Consider the following 11,759-nt stretch of genomic DNA (forward strand, 5'->3'; position numbering starts at 1 on the left):
AAAAATGTCATCAATTCTGTGTTTTTCTGTCAATATGGGGTGCTGTGTGTACAACGATGAAAAAAATTAACAAATGATTTTAGCAAATGGCTGCAATATAACAGAGTGAAAAATTTAGGGGGGTCTGAATACTTTCCGTACCCACTGTATGTTTATAATGGAATATATTGTAAAAACAAACAAACAAATTAGAAATATGATTATATATATTTATTATTATTAATAATCTATTTTACATATAGGCTATAAAAAGCACCTGTGAAAAAAAGTAAAAATAAAGCTGTATATGGTACACTGCAGACATTTAAAATAAAGTTTGTATTCCTCTGAATAAATCATGGAGAGACTCTTGAACCTCAGAGTGAGAAACTTTATTGATAAAGGCACGAAAATACATGACAAAAATACAGCAGTAGTAAAATGAGATGTGTGTCTCTTCATTAACTTTTTTTGTATCTGAGAGAAATATAAACAATAAAGTGACACTGATAAAATCTGACACTGAAAGAGCACAAACTCAAATAATCATCAGTATTTATTTTTGAAAAAGAACAAAAAACACACTTGAAGAACCTTTAAATTTCAGCATTCTGCTTTAGATTTCAATACTTCCTGAAAAAGATCACCATAAAAAGCCATACATTAATAAATCTCACAGATATTTATACATGCAAAATTAGCTTGTGAGAAATGACATCATTGTACCTGGTGTGTGAATATGTGCTTGATCTCGTTCAGCTCTTCTGGATCTGATGTCATAAACCACAATACTGACAGTAGCCACGCCCACCAGAGCAGAGAGGACCAATCGGATCACAGCTTCAGTAGGACCACAACAGTGGACAGAGTCTGAGGAATAAACACATCAAACTGAGATCAGATCAGTCAATAAACACTAATATCAGCGCTGACATCAACATATATTTCTGAATACACAGAAATATGATCAAATCTAATCAACAATATTATATTCCGTACCAAGGGAGTTTTTATAAGGTCTGTCATCTCAAACTATAAAGATTCAACAATTCAATATGTAAATAGTTAATAAGAATATTTGAAGGAGAAGAAAAATTATCTCTACTCGCCATAGACAGAAACATTGAATACTTTTGATGAGAAACTTCCTGTAAACATCAATAGATATTCTCCAGCATGTTCAGTTGTGGTGTGTGTGACGGTCAGAGATCCAGTTTGATTGTCCAGCTTCAGTCTGTCTCTGAATCTCCCATCAAGAACATCTTCATATACAGTGAATCTGTCGGTCCATTTATTGATTTCTGCTATTAAAGTGTTTTCATCTCCAAATCTCCACTGAATCTCATCATCATCCTTCATGTCAGTGAGACCAGCGTTTAGAGAGACTGAATCTCCCTCCTTCACTGACACTGACGTCACTTCATCTGACAAACACACACAGAACAAACAGAAACAGTTTGTCACAGATTAATAAATAACTTGATAATGGTTTACTAAATTGAATAGTTTAAAATGTAAATTAAAAGTAAACAATATAAAATACCAAAAGCAAAATCGTGTATGAATTCTTTGAATTTTTTCATTAAAAAACAGATGTAAACGTTTTTGAACTCACCAAAGACAGCGAGAATGAATCTCTTTCTCACACCGTTGATCTGTCGTTCATAAACTCCAGTATGTTCAGTTGTGGTGTGTGTGATGGTCAGTGATCCAGTTTCATAGTCCAGCTTCAGTCTGTCTCTGAATCTCCCATCAAGAACATCTTCATATACAGTGAATCTGTCGAACCGTTTATTGATTTCTGCTATTAAAGTGTTTTCATTTTCAAATCTCCACTGAATCACATCATCATCCTTCATGTCAGTGAGACCAGAGTTTAGAGAGACTGAATCTCCCTCAATCACTGACTTCAGTCCTAAATCACCACACACACACACAGGGTTCGTCACAGATTAAGACGATCAGTTAATGATTTAAAAAAGTTAATAGTTTGACATTTTTATTTGAAATGAATATCATCATTAAACACCTAAAGCAAAATGAGGTTTTAATTATTAATTGTATATTTGTCCTGATTAAAACAAAACATAAAACAAAAAGTATTTAACTCACCAAAGACAAAGAGAGTAAAAGGCTTGAAAACACTGTTGATCTTTAGCACATAATCTCCATCATGTTCAGTTGTGGTGTGTGTGATGGTCAGAGATCCAGTTTGTTTGTCCAGCTTCAGTCTGTCTCTGAATCTCCCATCAAGAACATCATATACAGTGATTCTGCCGGCCCGTTTATTGATTTCTGCTATTAAAGTGTTTTCATCTCCAAATCTCCACTGAATCACATCATCATCCTTCATGTCAGTGAGACCAGAGTTTAGAGAGACTGAATCTCCCTCCTTTACTGACTCCAGTCCTGAATCACCACACACACACACAGAGAGAGAGAGAGAGAGAACAAACAGAAACAGGGTTTGTCTCAGATTAAGACGATCAGTTAATGATTCATAAAAGTAAATGGTTTTACATTTAAATTTGAAATTAATTTCACCATTAAAAACCAGAACCAAAATGAGGTTTGAATTATTAATTGTATATTTGTCCTGATTAAAACATAAAACAGGAGGAAAAAAGTATTTAACTCACTAAAGACAAAGAGAGTTAAAGGCTTGAAAACACTGTTGATCTGTAATTCATAAACTCCAGTATGTTCAGTTGTGGTGTGTGTGACGGTCAGAGATCCAGTTTGATTGTCCAGCTTCAGTCTGTCTCTGAATCTCCCATCAAGAACATCTTCATATACAGTGATTCTGTTGAGCCGTTTATTGATTTCTGCTATTAAAGTGTTTCCTAACCTCCACCGAATCACATCATAATCCTTTATTTCAGTGAGACTAGAGTTTAGAGAGACTGAATCTCCCTCCCACACTGACACTGACTTCACTTCATCTGTCAAACACACAGAGAACAAACAGAAACAGGGTTTGCAAAGATCAAGAATGTTAAATAACTTGATAATGGTTTACTAAATTAAATAGTTTAAAATGTAATATAAAAATAAACAATATAAAATAACAAAAACAAAATCGTGTATGAATTCATTAATTTTTTTTCATTAAAAAACAGATGTAAACGTTTTTGAACTCACCAATGACAGCGAGAATAAAACTCTTTCTCTCACGGTTGATCAGTAGATAATATTCTCCAGCATGTTCAGTTGTGCTGTGTGTGACGGTCAGAGATCCAGTTTGTTTGTCCAGCTTCAGTCTGTCTCTGAATCTCCCATCAAGAACATCTTCAAATACAGTGATTCTGCCGTCCCGTTTATTGATTTCTACTATTAAAGTGTTTTCATCTCCAAATCGTCCAAATCTCCACTGAATCACATCATCATCCTTCATTTCAGTGAGACCAGAGTTTAGAGAGACTGAATCTCCCTTCTTCACTGACTCCAGTCCTGAATCACCACACACACACACACACACACACACACACACACACACACACACACACACACACACACACACACACACACACACACACACACACACACACACACACACACACACACACACACACACACACAGAGAGAGAGAGAGAGAACAAACAGAAACAGGGTTCGTCACAGATTAAGACGATCAGTTAATGATTTATACAAGTAAATAGTTTGAAGTTTAAATTTGAAAAAAATATAATTAAAAAGCAAAATGATGTTTGAATTATTAATTGTATATTTGTCCTGATTAAAAGCAGATGGAAAAAGTATTTAACTTACTAAAGACAAAGAGAGTAAAAGGCTTGAAAACACTGTTTATCTGTAGTTGATAATCTCCGTCATGTTCAGTTCTGGTGTGTGTGAAGGTCAGAGATCCAGTTTGATTGTCCAGCTTCAGTCTGTCTCTGAATCTCCCATCAAGAACATCATCATATACAGTGATTATGTCGGCCCGTTTATTGATTTCTGCTATTAAAGTGTTTTTAAACCTCCACCGAATCTCATCATAATCCTTCATTTCAGTGAGACCAGAGTTTAGAGAGACTGAAACACCCTCCTTCACTGACACTGACTTCACTTCATCTGTCAAACACACAGAGAACAAAGTAGGGAACCCCCTGAGTAGGGAACGGAGACGTTACGTCGAATGACGACGAAATGGGGTTCGCTTAGTAGCCTATCCTCTTAGAACAGTAATAAAACAAGCCAATGGCAAGCAAATGCCATGGTTCTGCTGAATGTGGAATGGCGAGCAAGCGAAGACACCTGAGCGAATGTGTTGGGTGTCGCCCAGCCTGCAGCACTGCAGATGTCTGTTAGTGAGGCGCCATGCGCTAGAGCCCAAGAGGAGGCTACACTCCGGGTGTAGTGGGCCTTCACACCAAGGGGGCACAGACGACCTTGCTGCTGGAAAGCCAAAGCAATGGCGTCCACTATCCAGTGAGACAACCTTTGCTTGGAGAGAGCCTTTCCCTTCAGCTTCCCACCATAACAGACAAAGAGCTGGTCTAAGGTCCTGAAACATTGCGTTCTGTCTACGTAAGCACGGAGGGCGCGTACTGGACAGAGCAATGCCAAGGCTGGGTCTGCCTCCTCCAGGTCCCGGAAGGGAGTGGTGGAAACCTTGGGCACATATCCAGGACGGGGTCTCAGGATCACGTGAGAAAAGGCCGTCCTGAATTCCAGGCACCCTTCATCTATAGAAAATGCATGCAGGTCCCCTACCCTCTTGATGATGGAGGTCAATGCAACCAGGAGCGCTGTCTTCATAGACAGGAACTTAAGCTCCACTGATTGCTGAGGCTCGAAGGGAGCACTCTGCAGGGCAGTTAGAACCACTGAGAGGTCCCAAGAGGGAACGAGAGGAGGGCGAGGAGGATTTAGTCTTCTCGCTCCTCTCAGGAACCTGATGATCAGGTCATGCTTTCCCACGGACTTACCTCCACCCTTCAACTTTCAGTGTGGAGGGAGACAGCCTTCGCTCCAACCCATTCTGCAGGAAGGAAAGCACGACACTGATCGGGCAAGTTCTGGGGTCTTCTCAGTGAGAAGAGCACCAAGAGACGAAGAGGTTCCACTTGTCTTGTGGACGCTGCTCTAGCGGAAGTGATGGTAGCCTCAAACTTGCCTCGTCCCGTCCAGGAGCCACACGTGGAGGTTCCAAAGATAGGGCCGAGGGTGCCAAAGGGTGCCCCGTCCCTGAGAAAGGAGGTCCTTCCTCGGAGGAATAGGTCAGGGAGGTGCTGTCGCGAGGAGTACAAGTTCGGAAAACCAGGTCTGGGTGGGCCAGTGCGGCACAATCAATATGACCTGCTCCTCGTCCTCCCTGATCTTGCACAGGGTCAGTGCAAGAAGGCTCACTGGGGGAAACACATACTTGCGGAGGCCACGCGACCAGCTGTGCGCCAGTGCATCCGTGCCGAGCATGCCCTCGGTCAGGGAGTAAAACTGGGCACAGTGGGACGAGTCATGGGAGGCAACAGGTCTACCCTGAACTGATCTCAAATCAGCTGAACCGCCTGGGGATGGAGTCTCCATTCTCCAGGAAGAGGCTAAAGCCGTGAAAGCTCGTCGGCTGCACAGTCCAGGTCTCCCGGAATAAAAATGGCTCGAAGCAACCTCAGATGCTTCTGACTCCATAGGAGGAGGTGGCGGGCAAGTTGAGACATACAGCGGGAGCGTAGACCACCTTGACGGTTGATGTACGCTACTGTCGCGGTATTGTCTGATCGGACTTGTACGTGCTGGTTCTTGAGCAGCGCATGGAAGCGGTGCAGAGCGAGACGTACTGCCAGCAACTCGAGGCAATTGACATGCCATAGGCGGTGGGGTCCTGTCCAGGAGCCCGCGGCAGCATGTCCATTGCACATGGCGCCCCAGCCCGTGGAGGAGGCATCCGTTGAGAGAACAACATGCCTGGAAACTCGTTCTAAGGGCACTCCGGCCCGTAGACAGCTGAGGGTCGTCCACGGGGTGAAGGTCTGACGGCAGGTCGGAGTAACTGGTACTCGGAACGTGCCCTGATGCCATGCCCACCTCGGGACTCAATCGCAAAGCCAGTGCTGAAGCGGTCTCATATGAAGCAATCCGAGCGGTGTTGCCACAGCTGCAGATGCCATATGCCCCAGGAGCCTCTGAAAAAGTTTCAGTGGAACCGCACTCTTGCCCTCGAATTGTCTCAGGCAAGTCAGCAGTGACTGTGCGCGCTCGATTTCCATACCGAGAAAAGAGATCCTCTGCACGGGGCAAAGTTTGCTCTTCTCCCAGTTGACCCGAAGGGCCAGACGGGCTAGGTGCCGGAGCACTAGGTCCCTGTGTTTGCAAACCTAGTCCCAAGAGTGAGCTAGAGTCAGCCAGTCATCGGGATATTTCAGGATGAGAACCCCGTGTTGCCGTAGCGGCACAAGGGCTGCCTCGACGACCTTCGTGAAGATGCGAGGAGACAGGGCCAGCCCGAATGGGAGAGCCGCGTGCTGGTATGCCTGCCCCTCGAAAGCAAACCGCAAGAACGGTCTGTGTCGAGGAAGAATGGAGACATGAAAGTAGGCCTCCTTCAGGTCTATCGCTGCAAACCAATCCTGAGGCTGCACACATTTGAAAATGCGTTTGGCCGTGAGCATCTTGAACGGAAGCCTGTGAAGGGAATGGTTCAAATAGGCGCAGGTCCAGGATTGACCGTAACCCACCGGCTTTCTTGGGAACAATGAAGTAAAGGCTGTAGAAGCCGGACCTCATTTCGGCTGGAGGGACACAGTCTCGATCGCACCCTTCGCCAGTAGGGTGGTGACCTCCGCTCTCATGCGAACTCAAGAAGCGGGGAGGAGACCACGCGAACTGAATCGCGTAGCCGAGCCTGACAGTTCTTGTGACCCAGCGGGCAGGTTAGAAAGCTTTAGCCAGGCTCCTGTGTCAGCGGGGTCACGCGAACCACAGACGTACCCTCGGTGGTGCAGCGAAGTGGAATGACCGGCCCGGACGTGGGTGGCATAGCGGCCCGGTGTGGGGGCACGGTCATTAGCCGCCAGAGGAGGCCAGGGAAGGACCAGCATTCCACGGGAGCCTGCTCTGCCAGGGATCTGGCGACAGAGGGGGACAAGAGTGGTGAGGCCCTTGAGCGGGCCGCACTGTCATCCGAGAACTCTGAGACAGAGGAGGGCGAGAGTGGCGGGACACGAGGGTGGCGTTCTCGTCCGAGAACTCTGTGTGCTCAGAGATGGGAAGACAGTTCTTTGGAAGAAGAGGTTCTCCCCCGGCCCTCCACCGGGGGAAGGAGTGGCCCTGCAACCACCTCCTGAAAAGAACTGCATCCCATCTCTGAGCTGCCCGTAACGGGAGCGCCGCATTGCCTGGCGTTCGGCAGGCTGCTGGGCTTGTACGGGCTGGGGTGCCCTACTGCGACCACCTCCATGGCGCGGCCTGGGTGAAAGGCTGCTGCTAGGGCTGGCGGGAGAGAGTCGCAGGAGGGGGACGGCCGAGAATTGTGGGCAGAGTCCTCTACCGCGCCGCGGAAGAGGCCAGCCTGGGATATGAGTTGAGGAAGCGGGATCGCTCAGCCTCGCACATATCAACCAGGCTAAGCCAGTCTTTTCTGGACCTCATATCTGGACATCACCTGATCCAGGGAGCGTGTGGTCACCTTCGTCGCCCGTGAGAGCGAGGTCGGTGGCGGCACGCAGTTCTTGCAAGAGCCCTGGACCAGCCCTGGCTGCTTAGGGTTGCCACGCCGGTGGAGGCGCTGTGCGGACACAGTTGTGTTGCCACAGAACACTCCACGAGGGGGAACCCCAGTGTACCCACTGGCCGCGACCTCATCGAGGGCAGTGAAGGCGGAAGAGGCCGCTGAGTAGTCGCGGGAAGTCACTTTTTTTAGGGAGACCTCCTAGTACCCATGACCTCTTCATGCACGTCCGGGGAGAAAGGAATTGGGGGCAGGCCGACGTGTGTCGGTGCGGCTCTTTGAGAGTGAATAAAACAACAGCAGTGTTGAAGCGCCCAAGGAGAGACACACGACTGGCAGACCACTGCGCAGATCGGCAGGCAATGTTAAGCTCGCTGGAATTCATCGTCACACCAACACCTGAAGAGTAGCTCGTCTCAGAGAGTGAAGAGAGATGATCTCAGAATGGCTTGTGGAGTGAAGAATGCTCTTGCCTCCGAAGCGAAAAACATATCTGCATGTTGTCGGCACACTTCCTTTATACCCACGAGGGTTACGCTATGCAAATTCAGCAGAACCATGGCATTTGCTTGCCATTGGCTCGTTTTATTACTGTTCGAAGAGGATAGGCTTCTAAGCGAACCCCATTTCGTCGTCATTCGACGTAACTCGAAGTGACAACGAAAGGGAACAGAGTTTGTCACAGATTAACTGTTAAATCACTTTAGAAGGGTTTTCTAAATTGAATAGTTTAAAATTTACATTAAAAAATATATAAAATAACAAAAATAAAATCGTGTATGAATTTATTTACATTTTTTCATTAAAAAACAGGTGTAAACATTTTTGAACTCACCAACGACAGCAAGAATGAACCTCTTGATCTCACTGTTGATCTGTAATAGAAAATCTCCAGCATGTTCAGTTGTGGTGTGTGTGACGGTCAGAGATCCAGTTTGATTGTCCAGCTTCAGTCTGTCTCTGAATCTCCCATCAAGAACATCTTCATATACAGTGATTCTGTCGGTCCATTTATAGATTACAGCTATTAAAGTGTTTTCATTTCCAAATCTCCACTGAATCACATCAACATCCTTCATTTCAGTGAGACCAGAGTTTAGAGAGACTGAATCTCCCTCCATCACTGACTCCAGGACTGAATCACCCCCCCCCCCCCCCCCCCCCCCCCACACACACACACACCAAACAGAAACAGGGTTAACCAGTTAATGGTTTGTAAAAGTAAATAGTTTGACATTTAAATTTGAAAGGAATATCATCATTAAACACCAAAAGCAAAATGGAGTTTGTATTAATAATTGTATCTTTGTGCTGATTAAAATATAAAACAAGTGAAACAAATATTTAACTCACCAAAGACAATGAGAAAGAAACTCTTTCTCACACTGTTGATCTGTTGATAATAACGTCCATCATGTTCAGTTGTGGTGTGTGTGATGGTCAGAGATCCAGTTTGATTGTCCAGCTTCAGTCTGTCTCTGAATCTCCCATCAAGAACATCATCATATACAGTGATTCTGTCGGCCCGTTTATTGATTTCTGCTATTAAAGTGTTTTCATCTCCAAATCTCCACTGAATCACATCATCATCCTTCATTTCAGTGAGACCAGAGTTTAGAGAGACTGAATCTCCCTCTGACACCCTCTTCACTTCATCATCAGCAAACGCTCCTGAAGAACAGAGTTTTTCACAGATTAAAGCTTTAAAATCACTTGATGTTGGTTTGATGAAGATTCACTAAAATACTTTTGAATAATAGTGAATAATATTCCGCAGCATTACAAAGACAAAAGATGATAAATTAAAAGAGAAAAAATACTTATATATAGAACAATAACTAAAAAATATACTTTTACTTTAATGTTTAACGTCACACTAAAACTAATTATGTTGAGTATCTGAGCTTCATATTAATATTATTTTATTTAATCAATACATAATAACTGAGTTTAGAGCTGAATTCAAACTTGATCTGACAGTAAAATAACAGTTAAATTATTTACATATGAGAATAACAGTGAATGTGTATCCTCTCTAACTAATTTAATCAGTAATTTATTACATGATACCAGCTGAAGTCATACAAACTCATTTAAAACTCACCATACAGACGCCACAAACAGAGCAAAACTATTTTGAGAAACATTTTCTTCATCGGTTCACTGAAAAGCCCACGATAGTAACTCTTAAAATGTCTGAAACACTCAGATTGATCAGAAACACGACTGAACTGCTACTGTGTGTGTTTGTGATCCGCCCTATAAAGACTGAACCTTCGTCACAGTTTATTCTCAAAACCATTTCCTGTAAAACAGGAAGTCATGAAAGAGTGAAATATTAGATTAGATGTTTGTATCTAATTGTGTTGATGATCAGATGTCAATCTTCAAAATTCATCAATTATGTATGATAATGATAATGTTTGATTTCATAATTGGATTCATTTGATTTAACTGTAACACTTTTTTTGTATGGAGTGAAAGTCAGATTATTTGGTTAATTTAAGCAGGAGAGTTAATGAAGAAACGCTTCACCCACAAACTGACAGACTCACTGACCTCATTCATTTAATAATAGACACTGATGTTGAAGCTGTTTGTCCACTAACAGGTCAAACCACATTAGATGTAGATAAATCAGACCACAGCAGGTTTCACTTTGACTCACAAAACGAGCTGCTTACGCTCTACATTTAGTGAAAGACTTTCATCATTTTTGCCATGTTGCTAAAATAGTCAAGTTAAGAACAGTAGCCTGTAAATCTGATTTATTCAGTTGAAACCAAATAAGACTTAAGATTTGCATGTAAGATTTGGTCTTGAAAAAATATAAGAAATGCTTGAGTTTATAACTCAATCTCTGGCTATTGATTGTAGATTGCAGTTGTGAGATGCCGTTTTGGCCCAACCGCCGAAAGGGTTCAGGCTGTGGTTGAGGCCAGAGAACCAGAGGAAAACAGAAGTTCACTTTAACAACAAAGCATCGACTAAACTCACTGCACATGCGAGCCTGGTGGGCATAGAGGCTGTTGTGATTCAAGAACATAATGGATAAATCGAAAAACAGGTCCCAGGCACTCAGTCAAATTTTAAATGAGAAGGATAAAGTTAAAAAGCCTTTATTGAATATGGCTTAGGTCATTTTAAAATACACGAGCCAACATGTTTCGACCAAACAGTGGTCTTCTTCAGGGCAAAGTGACTCTTTAACCTCTTACAGATAATGGATAAATCGTTTTAATATACACTGAACAAAATCTTTAACGCAACACTTTTGTTTTTGCCCTCATTTTTCATTCGCTGAACTCAAAGATCTAAGACTTTTTCTGTTCACAAAAGGTCTATTCCTCTCAAATATTGTTCATAAATCTGTGTTAGTGAGCACTTCTCCTTTGCAGGGATAATCCATCCACCTCACAGGTGTGGCGGATCAAGATGCGGATTAGACAGCAGGATTATTGCACAGGTTTGCCTTAGGCTGGCCACAATAAATGGCCACTCTAAAATGTGCAGTTTCATCACACAGCACAATGCCACAGATGTCACAAGTTTTGAGGGAGCGTGCGGTTGGCATGCTGACTTCAGGAATGTCCACCAGACATGTTGCTCGTGAATTGAATGTTAATTTCTCTACCATAAGCCCGTCTCCAAAGGTGTTACTGAGAATTTGGCAGTACATCCAACCAGCCTCACAACCGCAGACCACGTGTAACCACACCAGGGCCGTGCACAGACCTTTTGAGGGGCATGTTTAGCGTTCTGGTGCAATATGGCTGCCGTCGCATCATCCAGGGGGATGCTGCACATTGGTGGTGGTTGAGGAGATTCCCCCTTCTATGTAAAGCGCTTTGAGTGAATGTAATGAATTATTATTATTATTATTATTATGTGTTGGTTGAAACTGAAAAAGGGCACCCTCTCCCATTTTATTTTTTATATAGCCTATATTAAGATTATTTAGTAAGCCTACATGAAAGCAAGAAATGGTCACATCTTCATGACAAATTCAATAACAAAATAATAGTCTCTACTCTAAACCCTAAGAAAACATGTTGTACTACATATATACATGTGAAGTTGAGCGGGGAGTAGCTTATAGAATAGGCCTAGATTT

At 43.4% G+C, this 11,759-nt stretch overlaps 1 protein-coding gene across 1 annotated transcript; it reads right to left on the bottom strand.

Moving 5' to 3' along the window:
• Window positions 1-352: 352 nt before the first annotated feature.
• Window positions 353-8,774, bottom strand: LOC306988366 (uncharacterized protein). The gene is made up of 8 exons (XM_079593301.1): window positions 8,481-8,774; window positions 3,748-4,050; window positions 3,121-3,429; window positions 2,619-2,921; window positions 1,595-2,388; window positions 1,089-1,403; window positions 706-849; window positions 353-612 (listed from the first exon to the last, which is right to left on the bottom strand). The coding sequence occupies exons 1-5, from the start codon at window positions 8,764-8,766 to the stop codon at window positions 2,027-2,029; spliced, it is 1,563 nt and encodes a 520-aa protein (XP_079449427.1). The 5' UTR covers window positions 8,767-8,774; the 3' UTR covers window positions 353-612; window positions 706-849; window positions 1,089-1,403; window positions 1,595-2,026.
• Between the last annotated feature and the right edge of the window lie 2,985 nt (window positions 8,775-11,759).

This window comes from Phoxinus phoxinus (assembly GCF_949152265.1).
Source record: "Phoxinus phoxinus genome assembly, chromosome: 20".
Taxonomy (NCBI): domain Eukaryota; kingdom Metazoa; phylum Chordata; class Actinopteri; order Cypriniformes; family Leuciscidae; genus Phoxinus; species Phoxinus phoxinus.

Coding starts and splice junctions, on each gene's coding strand:
- LOC306988366 (XM_079593301.1), bottom strand. CDS start 8,766: ATGGAGGGAGATTCAGTCTCTCTAAACTCTGGTCTCACTGAAATGAAG. Junction 4,051..8,480: donor GTTCATTCTTGCTGTCGTTG/GTGAGTTCAAAA, acceptor TGTGTTTGACAG/ATGAAGTGAAGTCAGTGTCA. Junction 2,389..2,618: donor TTTAACTCTCTTTGTCTTTA/GTGAGTTAAATA, acceptor GTGGTGATTCAG/GACTGGAGTCAGTAAAGGAG.